The 16,172-nt window shown below is 56.7% G+C and overlaps 1 protein-coding gene across 1 annotated transcript in view; it reads left to right on the forward strand.

The window, feature by feature from the left end:
* Positions 1-1,498: 1,498 nt before the first annotated feature.
* The window catches only part of PRTG (protogenin), a 49,764-nt gene continuing 35,090 nt past the window's right edge, over positions 1,499-16,172 (forward strand). The window contains exons 1-2 of the mRNA XM_044438539.1: positions 1,499-1,544; positions 2,035-2,337. Of these exons, the coding sequence (XP_044294474.1) occupies positions 1,499-1,544; positions 2,035-2,337 (349 nt within the window). The remainder of the gene's footprint in view (positions 1,545-2,034; positions 2,338-16,172) is intronic.

A 16,172-nucleotide genomic window follows, 5' to 3' on the forward strand; every position in this document is an offset into this window, starting at 1 on the left:
AGCGGCGCCCCCGGGGAGCCCCTCGCGCCGCCCCTGCGCCCGCCCTGGCCTGGCCTGGCTCGGCCGGCCGCGGCTGCCCCTCGCGCCCCCCTCGCGCAGCCCGCCGGCTCGCTCGCGCTGTGTCCGTGCGCGGCCGGCCGGAGGGGGAGGGGAGAAGAAAGAGTCCCCCGGCCGGCGGGCGGGCGGGCGCGAGGAGGCGGCCAGAAGCCATTCGGCCCTGGACGGACGCGCGGCTGGCCGGAGGGGAGATGCCCAGAGAGCCCTCCGCTAAATGGCGCCCCGACGAGCACCGCTGCCTGCCTGCCGCCGCCGCCTCCTCCTCCTCCTCCTCGCCGTCCCAGGTGAGCCCGGCGGGCGCCAGGCATCCCCGCACTTCCCTGCCGGCTGCCCGGCCGGCCGGCCCTCCCTCCTGGCACCGGCCCAGAGGAGGAGGCGCTGGGCCGCTCGCTCACTCCTCCCCTCCCGGCCTCCCTCCAGCTCGGCTCGCCCGCCCGCCGCCGCCGCCGCTTCTCCGCTGCACGTGCGCTGGGGTGCCGCGCGTCTGCAGGGTCCCTTGCGGAGCGCCGGGCCCGGAGCCGGCGGCGCTCCCGCCGGGGCCCTTTGGGTCCCGCGCCCCGCTCCGCTCCTGCCTCCGCGGCAAGCGGGACGCGCTTCTCGGCGCTGGAGAGGAGCCGGCTGAGCAGGGCGCCGGGGTCGGACGCACCGCGCGGCCGGCCGGCCGGCCGGCGTCGAGGCGCCCCCGCTGCCGCTCGCTGCCGCTCCGCAAGGGCCCGGTGGGGCGGGCGGAGAGCGGCCCGGCCGCGGAGGCTGCTCCCCGCGCGCCGGGGCGCCCCCTGGCGGAGAGGCGGTTCTCCGGCCGTGGGCTCGGAGCGCGGAGGCCCAGGGCGAGCCCGCGGTCTCTCCGTCCCGCGGTCGGCCTCCCCGGGGCGAGGCTCCGTGCGCGGCGCGCCCTTCCACGGGCTGCTGGCGCTCGGTTGTCCCTGCCGGGGACCCGCAGGGCTGCCGCCACGGGACGGCGGGGAGGGAGCTCCTCGGGCGCAGCGCCGCTGCAGCGCTTGACCCCTTGGTGCGCCCTCGCCGTCCTCGCGCGATTCCCGGGCGGGGGTCCGTGTGCCCCACGGAGGCGCTGCCGCCTTGCGGGGGGGGCGAATTCTGCAGGTGGCAGCGCGCCCACCTGCCCTGCGCCAGTCAGTGCGGGACTGGGCACCCTTTTCTCCAGCCCCCCCTCCCCCAGCATCGATAGTGTCGGGGAGCGACTTTTCAGGGGCTTGGGGCGGCGGCGTGGGGGACTCTCTTCCGGAAAGTCCAGCCTTCAAGTAAAGTTCTCAATGGGCCGCCTCTCTCTCCTGCTCTGATCTCATCACCATCTGCTGAGCACGCTTGTTTTTTCGGTGTGTGTGTGTTTGGTCAACAATGTTTTCCAACGGACTGCTTTAATTGAACAATTTAATAAATGCCTGAAAAGTTTTCCCAATTATTTGGGTAGCTGATTCTCAACATGATAGATTTAGCTTTAAAAATGAAAGCCTCTGCAAAACCTGCAGGTGAGGGCCCTATTTCAGGAGAGAGCCCTTTCTTTTGCATAGGTGGGAAGGGGTGGTGTCTTCAAGGCTGGCCAGTGTAGCCGACATGAATTGGAGTCCACTTGGTTGCTCAAGGAAACTTAAGGCATATATAACAAGGTCATTAAGGTGCCATAAGAAACATTGTTTGTTTACAGAAACAAGGAAGTGTGCAGCTTGCTTCTGGGCTTAAGCTAACAAATAAGTTGGATACATTCCCCTGGAAGTTTAGGCTGAAAATGAGTCTACAACATGGTAGGAGTCATAGGCCTTTTCTTCCAAAGGACTGCACCTTTACTGAACCAAGACTCTCCGAATTGAATGCTAGCCCTGTGGAGAGTCCGATGTGGCTTCCCGTATTCCTGTTGGGGGTGGTGTCACGAAGGTGTGAGGCCAGATGCAGCGCCGGTGTCCCTCTGATCCCACTAAAAACGTCTCTCCCTCCCCTCCACTCCCCTTTTTTGGTCTGCAGGAGTCCTGAGCTTTAGTGAGCTGTTTTTCGTGAAGGAGCCACAGGACGTGACCGCCGCCAGGAAGGAGGGTGTCGTCCTCGACTGCCAGGCACATGGTGAAGCTCCCATCACGATCACGTGGCTCAAGAACGGGGTGAAGGTTTCCGAGAGCGAGCGTGTCTACACTTTATCGAATGGCTCCTTATACATCAGTGAGATGGAGAGCAAACGAGGTGAAACGCTGGATGAAGGATTCTACCAGTGCTTGGCCCTCAACAAATATGGTGCTATCCTGAGTCAGAAGGCCCATCTGACATTAGCGAGTAAGTCACAGCTCCTTTCCTCGGGAAACCCATTTCAGCACAGTAGGAACGCGTTTTGGATAAAAGCTGTTGTCTGAATTTTTGCTCGTTACTCATGAGAGAGCGCTCATGAACCCCCGTGCAACTGAGCTGGTCTGCCCAGATTTTGAATATAGTAACTCTTCAGTTACCTAAATAACATTGACTTTTAAGCACACTTGGTTAATATGCTGTTTTCAGGGTTAGTGATATATCTCTCTGCTGCCCGCTGAAAGTCTATAGTTGCTCTTCTTGTGTGACCCAGCAGGATTGGGCGGAGGGGTGGAGCAGCAGCAGGATTCGGCTCGCACACCTGTGCCTGCCAGGAGGCCTTGCAGCACCTTGAGCGCCTTGGTTTTGCCCCCAGAGAGGGAGGCAGAAGCTGCTGCTGTTCGGGAAGGTGCTATGGTGTTGCATGGAGCCATGTAGAGCGAAGAGCCCTCGGTTTCATGGCGCTGCATTCACCTGGTGGACCCTCCTGGATGGCGGCAGGGAACTGTCCTGGGCAGCCCCCGACATTTTGTCAGGGCCCTTCCCAGGGATCCTAGGCATGTTGGTGGCCCCTGCCAGCCCATTGCCCCTCATCTTCCCCCGGATCTGTGGTCGGGGTAGCTAGGTTGTCTTTGCATCGTGTCTTTTAGGGGAGCTTCCAGCTGTTTGCTTCCTGACTTACGGGGAGCTTGTGAAGCCAAAGCTGGGAAACATTCCTCTAACTGGAACAAACTTCCAGCACCACAGTGCTTGGACTGTGCAGGAAACCCATGGCCACCAGCTTGCAGCTCCTTGAACTGGAGGCTCGGCCTGTGTGTCTGCAGATGCACCAGGCCTCTCCCTGCCTCTGCCAGTTCACAGTGCCCCCTGTGCCCGGGCTCAGAGGCCATTTCCTCCACATCATGTCTGTTGGATGTCCATGGCCTGTTTATGCAAGGAAAGGGAAAGTGTTCTTCTAGAAGAACAAGCCTTCAGAAATGGGGGAAACTTGCTGTGATGACTCCACTGTAGCCAGGAGAGCTTTGACAACTTTGATAACTTTGCTGAAATGCGCTTTGCAAGTGACAGAATCCTGGAGGTGCAGGCGGCTTTCCTCTTGGTGGTTTAACTCTTCGATGCCCCCCTCAAGATTTACTGAGGGAGCTTGTGGGTCAGAGCTTTGCCTACGCGAGAAATGGCAAGGTCAGAAATGGCACTGCAGTGGTGAGCAGACAGAGCCCCAGAATGTGGCGAACACCCCCATTTTGCTGTGGCTCACGTGGGCCACGGACCGGAAGCTTTGGATACTTTGGTGTTGAGTAGAGTGGCCCCACTGCTTTGAATTGTGGCTTGAGGTGGTGACTGATACAAAAGGGCGATTATGGCTCGGGCAGGCCGGCCATTGAACAGCTCAAAAGCCTTTCCTGAATCGTTGGACTCTGCACACTTGAAGTATTTCTAAAGTTTGTGGTTCCTGTATTTCACATCCCTAAAAGTGACAAGGAGCTACACTCTACTTTCCAGGTCACAATACAGGGATGATTTTAATGATTGTAAGCTGTCCTGAGATGCTGTGCATAAGGAATGCTGTACAAAAGTTTTAAATGAATGAATGAATAAGAAATTAAGCATTGTCTCCAGTGGGCTGTGTCCAAGGTTAGTCTAGTTTAAGTCCCACTCATTTCAGTGGGTGAACTCTTATGTAGGACTAACATTGGGTACCATCCTCAAGTCTCCTCGCCTCTGTTCTGTGGACCTTCAGGAGATCCAGCGTCTTGTATTCAAAGGAAACAAATTTCCCGGGGTTCAGATCTCTTCACAGCTCTGAAAAACAGAATGGCTTTCTTTGTGGCTGTGAAGAAGCCGGAACTGTGCATGGGAAGCAGGTGGAGCCTGGGCTGCTCTCCCTTTTCTTCTGCTTTGGAGGGCATGAAACCAGCAGCCGCTGCTGCCCCAGAGGCTGAGAGCAGCCTTCCTTGGCCTGAGCCAATCTTTCAGCGCCTTGCCTTGTTTCGGCTGAGGAGGTGTCATGGTGTCTGGGCACTGGATCTGGAAATCTGAAACTTTAATCTGCCCCAGAGTTTAAAATCTGAGTGCAGGGATAGCTTGGGTCTTGATGTCTAAAAAGTTAGGAGCAGAAAGCTGAGGAGGCTTGCTCTCTAGGCAGGCATTCCATTATTCATGTGCAAATTAAGAATTCGCAGGGTTAAAAGGTTAGAAACTAGCCAGGATGAGGTTTACCCTTGTGATAAAGAGCAGATGACCCCCCCCATTCACTGGCCAGCGCTTTCATGTAACTCTGCTGCAAAGTTAGTGATTGCCATGAATTGTTCTTGAGGAATGCAGGGATCCAAATGTGTCTGGCCTTCTGTTCCCCCTCCCCGCTCCCCCAGCCTTATCTCAAGAGCCCATCAGAGCTGGGACCCCACCAGGTTCCTCTCAGAGCTCCCTCAGGCAGGCAGACGCCTCTGTGCCTTTTGGTTGTTCATCCATGCCCAAAGAATTCCACTTGCATCTTCCTCTGCCCTTTCCAAAAGATAGTATGTTGAGATAAGGCAGATTTAGGTGGAAACAAATATTATTTTGGCTAGATGGCTGCTATTTCTTCCAATGTAGTGGGGGGGGAGGGGGAAGAGGAGTCTCCCCCCCCCCCAAAGTTTCTCTGTGAGGCACCATGTTGGGTAAAATGCTAATATCTGAAAATTAAACTGCTTGCTTGAGGTTCAGGCTAGTAGTGCTGCCTCTTTGACCAAGAGGATTCCAAGTTGTTTGGGTGTTGGGGCTGTATTGTGCCGAGGCCTTTTCTGCAGGGAAACGGGGAGGCGACCCCACCATGCCCGTGCCGGAACCTTCTAGTGCTAAAAGTGGAACAAAAGCTTAATCATAGTGAGATCAAATGGGTCTCTCTGAAATTAGTTCCTTTTTAAATGCAACCAGAGTGTGGCTAAGGGGGAACCTGAGGTGGGGGGGGGATACATGCTAGAAGCTAGCAAATTCAGGCAGCATGGGTGAGGTTATGAATTTTTCCCCTAAATAAAATTTCGAGATGGATGCGCAAGGCAGTAGCTTGGAAAACCTTTGGAGAGCTCCTTTTTTCATGCTGTTCTAATTTAACGTTCAACAGGAACATGGTTATCGTTTGCTTGTTCTCACTTTCTGTACCGCGGAAACACATATTTGGTCTTCGGAGGATACGGGCCGAAGACCAAATATCTCTCTAAATATTCTAGAGGACTGTATGCTCACAGAAGCAGTTTGGGGACTTGTTTGTCTGTCTTTTGCTCTTCTGCAGAAGCCCCTTTGAACCCGCTGGGTGGGGGGCTGCCCTGAGCAGGAGGCACACCGGAATCCCTTGCTTGTCTGCCCGCTTCAACACAGGAGGTGAGGGGCTCCCACTCACATCTGCTGGTGGCCTTCGGAGGAATACGCACGCGGGCCTCCTGTGTATCGCTGAAGGCCTGCTTGGAGCACAGGTCGCTGGAAACATTTGCTTCTTTTAGGTGCATTTGGGGAGAGGGTGAGGTCGAACTTTCTCGATAACACCAGGAAGGGAATTGCATTAACTTTAATTTTAAAGGAAACTGCAAAGCAATTGGCAAGATTTAAGAGGAGTTTAGCACAGAGTTGAGAAGGCACTTATGTATGATGTGCAGACCGAGGCATTTGTGGGGGCAACAGAACCCTGTCTTGGATGAGGGTGGATTATAGGAGAACTGTGAGCATCACTGCTGATGGATGGGAGGCGCCTGAAAAGGGGGAAAGAACTGACTGCCTTTCCTTGATAGAAGCTTCCATTCCAGGTTTATCTGTTGCAGGTGACTGGGAAGGCAGCCACAAGTACGCCTTGTGAAGTGTTGCACTGGAGCTGATGTGCCTGTTAATGGCAGGTACCCATCCCGGGCTCCAACATGGCTTCAGGTGCTCTTTTAGAGAGAATCCCGGTTGGTCTTAACCGGGGTTTGCATCCGGGCTGGTGCAGTGCTTAGACACAACTGACTGACCGAAGAGGCGAAGAAGAAACAAATGCAGCTGACTCGGTGTGACGAACTCAGAACCCTGAACACACAGCTCGGTCCTAACGGGGCTCATGCAGCAGAGTGCCGCGCGGATTTCGGGGGGCTGCGCCAGCACGCGCGGGGTGGCAGCACAAACCTGCCAAGCGTCCACGGGTCTCCATCCTGACAGCCTTGTGAGTGCGTGCTCTTCCCTCCGGGGCTGCCGCTGGGCTGAGTCGCGGGCCACTTTATGGCCAGCGCGGCTTCCCGCCAGAGTGTTGCTCTCCCTCCGCTTTTGTTTTCGCACAGCAGTTGTCCGAGGGGCCTTCGGCATGGCCTCCTTTTGTCAGCCATCTGGGAAGAAAGAAAGAGCCCTCCTCACGCTCCCTGGGCAGTCGCCTTCCTGGGGCTTGTTTTCACCTCTCCTCAATTTAACAGCTGGGCCCTGCAGTGTGGTGCGGAACAATGAGAGAGCTCACAAAAGGGAATTTCTGAGGGCAGGTCTGAAATTGTCGCACACGTACGTGCGGAAGCACAACCCCGTTGATGCGGTGGGCTGAGAAGAGCCGCGTCCAGAATGTTTCCACCGAAATGTTGGAAGGGCTGCTTCTGGCCTGGGTCTCGCCGCCTCTTTCTTTTGCCCCCTCCCTGGGCAGGCCCAGCTGTGCCACTGGGGCCGATTGCTTCCAGCCTTTATAACTGGTAATCGCCACCTAAGTGAAAAACTAGTCAGCAGGGCTCACATCTTGGTGGCTGCACAACCAGCGTTGCTGCACTTCAAGCAAATGCTAGACAATGCATGTGGACATTTTGGGGGCGAAAACAAAAGCTTCTGATGTTTTAATTGCATTGGCAGGTACCTGGATGTTTGGGGCCCTCCTCCCAAACCCAGAGCCTCGTGGCACAAAACCTCTTACTCTTAGATAACAGGAGAACTGTATTGAATAGCAAGCCAGAAGGGGAAAGGCTAAGCTCTGGCAGAGGACTGGCTGAAGCAGCTGCCATGCAAAAGAGAAATATTTGGTTAAATGATTAGAGAACATCGAGGGAAGGACGGTAATTTTCTCTCCTCACATCTAATTTGGAGGCCTGTCTCTTCTAATTAGGCAATTTGGGGGGAGAGAGATTTTTTTTAAAGAATAGCTTGCTTGTGGGGTTTGATCTCTTCCAGTAACAAATTGCTCTCGCACCGCAAGTGGGATAGACGGATTCAAGGGCCAAATGCCTGCATCGGCCTTGTGGGTGTAAATAATATAAAGCAGGCTTTTGTTTTCTCTCGGATGAATTTTCTATTGCACTCTATTTGTGTGCGTGTTTATGGCACGGCCCAGGCAAGATAAATGGAGGGGCATCTGTATGCTTCGGCCATTGTGCCTGGTTCCCCCCCACCTGCCCCCCCTCCCGCTGGAAGGGATAGGCGAGTGCATGGAGGCGTCCCAGCCACGCTTGTAAGCAAGCGGCTCTGCAGGGCAGCCGTCCCTCCGCAATGGCCGTGTGGCCCCCGACTCAGGTTCCGCAGCCCAGGCGCTCCTGTGCAGGGGGCTCTCGCGGGGCAGTGTGGATGCAGAGCTGCGCTTGAAAACGGGGTGGCAACTTTAGTAGGAACAGATCCCAAGCCGACAGAGCCTGTGATCTGTTCTGGAAGCCCAGATCCATTTCACCGTTTCTGGAGGCATTTCTAGTTCATAATCAAGAACTGAGAGGGAAATGCAGCCAGGGTGGCGTGGTGGTGAAGAGCGTGGGGCTGGGACTCAGGCGATCTGGGTTCGAGTCCCCGCTCGGCCATGGAGCCAACTGGGTGACTTTGGGCCAGCCACAGACACTCAGCCCAACCTACCTCACAGGGTTGTTGTTGTGGGGATAACATGGAGGAGGAGGTGTAAGCTGCCTTGAGCCCTTTGTAGGAAAAAGGCAGGATATAAATAACATAAATAAATAAAATAAATGCACAGGGCCATTTTCTTGCTATACACAGGAAATAATCTTCCCCTTCCCCTTCTTTATGTCCTGCGTGAAGCACATCGGGCTACAAGTGTTTTCCAAAGTGTTCGATCCACAGTAGCCATTTCTTTATCCTTCCATTCAAGGTTGACACTTCTTAGGTCATTTTGGAAGGTGTGACACCAGGTCTTTTTTGGTCTTCCTCTCCTCCTCCGACTATCTAGTGGTAAATAAGTAATAGACAAACTAAAAAGGGTTTGTCCTGAGCAGAAGTTTGAGCTTGGTTAGAAGTGTGAAATGCGTGTTGCTAATGCAGGTAGAGCATCTGGAATTCTTTGTTTGAGTTGAGACCTGAATGCATAAAAAACCACATGTATGTGCACACAGACCAGCTGCTCACCCAGTGTATGGACTCTTTTCTAGTGAATTTTCAAACTGGTTAACCGAGGTGATGATCACAGAAGGTGCTGCTTCACTGCTGCCTGGTAGGAAAGCGAGTTGTCTGGGTGCAGGCGCTTGCAGAATTAGTCCCTGGCATCTCTTGGTAGGACAGGGAAAGCCCCATCTCTGCTGGATTCCTTGCAGAGCAAGTGCCAGCCCAGGGGCAGGTAAAGCAGAGATGGATGGCTGGCCAGATGGATGGAGGGTAGCTTTGGACACCAGGCCTGTGGATGTGGGAAGAAGGTCTCTTCAGTGAGGAGGCAGTAAAGCCTAGACCCTCCGTCTCTCCCTGATCGACTAGATTTTTACTTGCAGGGAAAGTTGCGATACAGGTCACGCCCCAAAGTACGGGGAAGTAGGTCCATCCCTCCATCTCTCTGACATCCACAGGTGTGCAGTAGCTTTGGGAATCTTAGTCCTTTGCTAGTCAAATTGCTGGCTAGAGTTGCCCAAGCAGATCTTTCCCAGGCCTTTGGTGTGGACCAAAAGCAGGGCATCCCCCCCGCCCTGCTTTTTAGATGACCCAGAGAAAGGTGGGAAATAAGCATCACTTTAATTGCACTCTAATTGAAAGCACTGTTGTAGGGAGCTGGGTGAAAACCTGGCTGGCCTATTTGCCTTCTTCCCCCAGACTTTCTCCCTCCAGCTGGCTGCCCTGGGCCACAGGTTGGGGGAGGGGCTTTCCCAGAGGGCGGTGGATCCCCAAACTTCCCACCTGTTGCTGCGGGCATCTTGTTTCTCCAAGGCCAGTTTTCCGTCCCTTGTGTCTTTGGCTAAGCCTCCTCACCCCCTTTGCTCTAGTTTCCCTGGCCTTTCTCACCCCGTGTTACTTCCTGCTTCAGCACTGCTTTTACCTCCGACCTTTTCCTCCAAGGAGTCATCCTCACGGCGACCCGTGGCTGGCTCAGAGTTGCCCATGAGCCCCATGGCTGCATGGGGAGCAGAACCTGGGCTTCCTGGGGCTCAGTCGGGCACCCTGCTGCACCACTTCAAGCAGGCTCCTGGAATGGCTGGAGCCCCTCCTGCACCCGTACCTGCTCTTTGGCACAAGGAGTGGTTTTTTGGGGTGGGGGGTTTGCCTGGTGGCGGTTCCCATCCCACAGAGGTTGGCCCAGCGCTCCCCTTTTTTGCTGGTTCATGGCATTGCACCCCTGTGCTTTTTTTTTTTTACAGTTTGTTTTCAAAGAAGGGCTTTACTGCTGTTTTTGCCGCTGCTTTCGCAGTAACTGTGTCTCATAACTGCAGTTGGCGGCGCTAATGGCATTTTGGAGGTCCTGGTAGTCTGTTCTGCTTGCCTTTGATTTTAATCTTTTAGCCAAGACAGTGAAGGACACAGATAAATTTAACCACATGAATCGCGAAATCTGGACAAGGACCGATTGGTGGTTCACGCCAGTCTTGGGGATGTTGCTGCTTTCAGCTGTTCCGCGGGGCTCTCAGGACAGGCTTGCAGAATCGGGGCCCTGGATGCTGCGCGGGGCAGATGTTCAGGGCCGCTCCGCTGTGGGCATGCTTCGGACCTCCAGGCATCAGCCCTGTTTCCCCGTTCCCTCCCATTTTGAGGGGCCTTGTCAGGGTGTGGCCTTCCTCTTTGATCACCTGGCCCTGAAGAGGAATGACCACCGACCGCTTTAGTGGGGGTCATTTTGTGCTTGGTCTCTCTTTGGAAGGGGCAAAAAGGCCCTCATCCCCAGAAACTCCCTCTGACGGTTTGGGGTCCTGCGGTCCGAACAACAGTTCTGCTCTTCGCTCTGCCTGGGTGCCGCTTCTCGTTCTCGGCCCGTGAAGAACGCCCCGCTTGCTTCCTGCAGTTGCGGCTCTGGGGCAGACTGAGCCCCCTCCCCGTGACTCGTTTTGTTCTTATCGTTTGCGTGTGCACAGGTGAGACGTGTGGTTTGTTCCGTTTGGAGGCTTTGCAGATCGACCAGTCGAGCTGATCTGTGAGGGCAGCAGTGGGCCCTGATTTTCGGGGCTTCCTGGTGGCCCCTGGCTGGGGAATAAATTCTGGGCTACGTGGACACCCCCCCACAATTTTCACAGGAGATTCAGCTGAGTGGGGCCTGTCTGAGCCAGAGTGCTTGTGGCCCTCCTTGCTGGATTAGCTGTATTGGAGACCCGCTTCTCAGCTGACGGCAGGAGTTGTTAATACATAAACAGGCAGTGGTATGAAACAAGCAGATCCGAGTCCGCCACCGCTGAGTAAAAGGGCTAGGGATGAGAACAGCTGAAGAGCTGGAAAAATCCATAGGGGCAATATGTTGTCCGCTCAGACAATGGTAGCCCGTTAGGCCCTGCATAATATATGGTGTGCCCCCGCATAAGGGTCTTCTGGATTAAATGAATTTATTGATTTCTGCTCCTTCGCTTGCACAGATCTGTGAAAGGGTTCTTGGGCACCACGGACCGGTGTCAAAGGTCACAACTTTCACTGTGGAAACACACAATCTTTCAGATGGTGCATCACCGAGCTCTGCACTGGTGGCCCGTCGTTTGGGTTTTGTTCGCATTTTCCTGTGTACAAGTCCCGGATCTTTCCTTCTTAAAGCAGGTATTTCTAAGTTTTAGCCATGCCTGTGAAGCAGCACGTAACCATCCCTCTGTCAAGAGATCAGAGGACTGTCCAGAAAACGCTGGCATGATGGAGGTTTCTTTATCAGATGTGAGATTCTGCTTGGGAGCAGAAGTTAGCTCTGGGCATAGCAGCTCTTGGAAATAGCAGAACAGAAGATGCTCTGTTCCTTGCATCCGTCCCAGGAATCAAGACAGCAGGGTAAACACCGGGACTGTCTCCCCACTCTCTCTCCCCCTGCATGTCAGGAAAGCCTGTTTTACCTCCAGAGATGGGTAGCTCATGCGTTGCCCTTTGCTGAGTCTTACAGAGGCGCCCTCCCTGGCACCCATGCAGGCTCCGTCAAGCGGCTGTGCTGCCCGGCCTGGGGCCAGGCCCAAGACCAGCCGCATGGGCAGTGGGCAGCCCCGCGGGGCCCGCCGTGGGGCCCTGGAGGGAGCCAGCACTCGGCCGGTGGCCAGAGTTAGCAACTCAGAGCGAAGGAAGCAGGCCCAGCTGAGCCTGGGATCCGGCACCTTGTCATGGGGCTCCTCCTCGTGTGCCATCCCGCAAGGCTCATGCGTGTCATGGCGGCTCAGCCCGTGTTTCCCTGACTCGGTTTGCTCCTGCGCAGCTCAGGGGACTCTCCTTCGCTAGGCGAACGTGGAAGGCCGCTCCTGCCATGCACGCCCCCCAACAAGAACCGGAGAGGACAGTCCCGTTGCCAAGGCTTCTGGCTGACCTCCAGGACCCTGAAGCAGCGCTGGGGGGGCAGGCCTTTGTCCGGCTGGCCTGTGGTCAGTGAGCTCCACTGAGGCCTTTGGTGGCCGCCTCGGCCAAAGGGGAGCAGCTGGCTATTGATCCTTCCAGGGCCCAGATTCGCATTCCTCTTGCCGGGGTGCGGTGGGGCCTATTCTTCCTCCTCCGAGGGAGAGGGCGGAGGCATTCTCGGACTGGGCGGGCTGCTTTGGGGTCAGGAGAGCGCCTGCACAGCGCTGCCTGAATGTGGCCCACCATCAAGGGGGGATTCAGGCTCCCTCCCCTTTCCCATCCCCTGTGCTGCCCTCCCCTCCCCCCCCCCCCCCCCCGGGGAAGGCAGGCAGCTCCCGTCTCCTGTCTGAGGCCGCCTCCCCATCCCAGGCCGAGGCAGGTCTGCTCGGGAGGTGAGCGGGCGTAGTGCGGGCGAGGGCGTGGGCTGCCCTGGCAGGTCAGAAGGGGGAGCATTGGCAGCCACTGATTCACGTGCGGGGAGGGGGTGGCCAGGAAACCGGCCTGCAAGCCAGCTTGGGCCTCCAGAACGAACGGCTGTCTCTCCCTTTGAGTCCCGCGTGGTGCGCCTGCTGGATGTCATCGTCGGTGGTGATGGCAGTGGCACCGGACATGGCAGTCACTGCTCTTGCTACGGAGGCTTTCGGTCTGGTTGGATCTGTAGCCCCCCCGGTGGATGGTGCAGCGCCCCGCGTGGCTGAGGGGGCTCGCCCGGCTCCTGGCTCTACGCCAGCCGACATGGAGGCTGCCACAGATGAAACGTGGCTTGCGTGGCCCTTTTTCCTCCCCGGTGCACACATGGGCCACACATGGCTTGGATTCGGCATCTTGGAGGCTTGGCGAGGGGGGGGGTTGGGCTGGCTGCTCGCCAGGCTCTCGTTCTTCCGGCCTCCCAAGCAAGGGCTGTCCGTCCTTCCAAAGCAGCAGAGCATGCAGGTGCGATTCGTCCCTGCAGGAGAGGGAAGAGTTTGTGGTCTGCAGAAGCAAGCTCTGGGCAGGCCACTGGTGCCTGAAGCGCCGGAAGCAAAGGTGGGCCGGGCCGGGCTGGGCCGGATTGGATGCCTAGGGTTCAAGTCGCGGTTCTTCGGCCTCTTCAGAGCTGCAGTTGTTCTGGCTTCTTCCTGCTCTTGTGTATCCTTCAGGTGGCTGTAAAGAATAATTTAGATCATAGATCAGTAGAGCGGGAAGGGGCCATGAAGGCCATCAGGTCCACCCCCTGCTGTTGCAGGACACCACGTTACACCATCCCACTCAGAGGGCTCTCTAGGTTCTTTAGCATGGGAGAGCCCACCTCTTCTCCGGGCAGCTGGTTCCACTGTCCCATTGCTCTGTCAGTGAGGAAGCTTTTCCTGATGTCCAGCCTGAATCTGGGTTGTTGCAACTCGAACTGATTATTCAGTGTTCTGCACTCTGGCATCAGCAAGAAGAGATCTTGACCTTCCGCTTTGTGACAGCCTTTGAGGTACTTATAGAGGGATATCATGTGTCCCCCCCCCCCCACATTTACTTTCCTCACAGGTATGAGCTAGCACCCCATTACATTCTGTTTTGGGGGGGTTGCTAGGTGCATGAACCCTCTTCTGTGCATGCAAATATGAGCTGTCAGAGGTCTTGCAAAGGAAGTGGAGAGGAGCTCTGCTGTGCGCGAGGCACGTGCCCCTCGCTGCCTCGCGGTGTCTGGGAGAGCTTCCGCGGGCGGCGGCTGTGTGTCTCTGCGGCAGTGCCACGCGTGGGCTCGCGACTTGCCGCTGGAGCAGGACGTGCGAGCCACCCTTCCTGCGCAGTCCCTCTGGGAGGGGCCGGATGGGGCAGCCGCCTCCTCCAGCTTCCTGCTCACCCGGGGCTGGGGCAGGAGCTGAGCCCCTCGGGGTGCTGGCCACGCCTGCTCTTGCCCTCCTTCCCATCTCCACTGGGCTCTGGCGAAGGCAGCCGGCGTGCCAGGGCGAAGTCGGGCGCCCTTCCGCATCAGTGCCGCCGTGATTCTGGGAGACGGGGCTGCCCTCGTGTCGCACCCCTGCCCTGGCGCTTGGCGGCCCTGCGGAGACTCGGCCAGGGCAAAGGTGACGAACTGAGCCGAGCAGGAGGGACAGATGGCTGGGACCCTCTCCCTTTATTGCATCTGGAGCCCCCCCCCCCAGCCATTTATTGATGAAAGCTTTGTGGAATTGTCTCTCTGCGCAAGGCAGATTTATGCCCTTTCGCAGCTCAAGGAAAACACCGCGCTGGAGGTGAGGCAGCCCTGCTTTGATCGCGATCGCACGGTGCCCGGACCGGCACCCGCGTGACCAACTAGGAGCAGCCTGGTGGGTGGGCACTGCCCGCCTTGCATTTGGGAACTGGCAGTGCTGATGGCCGGGACGCCTCGGGGATGGGAGCCCCCTGCCCTCCCTGCCTTGAAATGCTCTGCTGATGTGGGGGAGAGGCCCCCCTTGCACCACCACACGGCCTGTGGGGGCTGCTGGACGGCTCAGGCAGCCACCACGGTGCTTTCCCTGCCCGCAAGCAGAGGGGCTTGAGCCCCCGGCCTCTCGCCTGGCGCAGCATTGCAGAGGCCCCTTGCCCCCCCCCCCACGTGCCAAGGGGACGCGTGCCTGATGGGCACAGAGCTCACGTGGTTCCAGGGTGACTGGAGAGCGCGCAGCTCTGGCTGTGATTGGCACCATTCTCACAAAAAGGGACCTGCGCTTGCCACACCTCTCAGAGTTCTTCCTGGTAAAGGGATGCCTTCGGAAGGCGGGGAGGACCGCCAGGTCCCCTCCCTGGATCCCTGGCAAGGTGCTCCGGAATCAGCTGCTGCTTTGCTTGCACGCCTCTCGCTCCGGGCAAGGCGGAGAGCCTGCGTCTTCCCTCGCAGGGAGGCTCACTGTGTCCAGAGGTTGCCCGACTGCTTCAGGTTCGTGGAATCTCGGCCTCTGTCTGCGGCTTGCTCAGTGTTGCATGCTGGCCGCTCGTCTCCCCCAGGAAGCCGGGGCACGAGCCCCACGCAGGGAAGCACGCTTTCGCTCCCGGCAGCACTCACCTGTGCTAGAGTGCGTGATGCCGGGTCCCGTTGCCGATTCGGACGGCTGGATGCCTCGAGGGCTGCTTGCCTGGCCCAGAAATGCTTTGAGTCGCCTTCGCTCCTCCTGAGTAAGAGCCAATGGAGCGCTCTTCTTTGGAGGCATGGCTTGCCACCAGCAGTTCTGAAAATGTTTTCAAAAATTAAAATGCACTTTTTACAAACGTGTTGCCTGATGGATCAGGCACACCTTTTTCGCTGATATACAGGCTCTTTGTGGGTCCCTTTTATACAGGCACATACCTTGTGGTAAAGTACCTTTGTAATGGGGGCAGGGGCCATGGGGACACCGGCTGGAGCTGCTGCTGCTTTCCGTTCTTGCACTTCTCACGCCCTCCAAGGGCTGCGGCTTGGACCTGGGCCGGACACGCTGAGCTGCGCGGAGTCCCCCTTCTCCAGGCCATGGCCCACAAGGGATTGATTTCAAAACACGGCGTGTGTTTTATTTCTGAATGAACCCAGATGTAAACAGGACTCCAGAGGGGAAAGGAAAACATATTAACCCTCCGCAATAGCAACACGATCACTCACCATATTTTCGTTACAGTAGCCCTGGTGATTGATTAAAGCAGCTCCGAAGCACCCTCTCGGGGGAATCTTCCTGAGAAACAAAAGAGAAAGAAGGTACACACATGAGCAGGGGGCAGAGGCATGAATCTCGCCCCGCTCCCATGCCCACTCCTTGCCCAGAAGGGACCAGACCCCAGGCGTTCTGCAGCCTGCCCTGCTCTCCTCCGTCCAGGGAGCGGAGGCTCTCCGCAGCCCCCACGGCGTTCCTTGCGTTTAGTGCATGTATGTCTTATCCCGGATTCATGCATTTGGAAGGGTCCTGGAAGGCCATCTCCAATCCAGATTCTAACCAGGCCTGCCCCTGTTTATCTCTTTATGCACTGAAACATTTCCAGAAGCCCTTTCTGCTCAAAAGGGCTCCCCAAGGTGAGAAAACAAAACCTCATAGCAAAACAGGCAAATTAGGAGCAGCACAGGCCACCCTCAAAATGTTCTGCTTAACACCCCCAAAATCAGCCAAACCAAACTGTTTGTAGCCCAAGATGGGGTCAATCTGGTTTTTGTGGGGAGGGGGGGTCCATAACTG

This window comes from Varanus komodoensis, unplaced genomic scaffold (genome assembly GCF_004798865.1).
Source record: "Varanus komodoensis strain SLA01 unplaced genomic scaffold, ASM479886v1 scaffold33, whole genome shotgun sequence".
In the NCBI taxonomy this organism is placed as follows: Eukaryota; Metazoa; Chordata; class Lepidosauria; order Squamata; family Varanidae; genus Varanus; species Varanus komodoensis.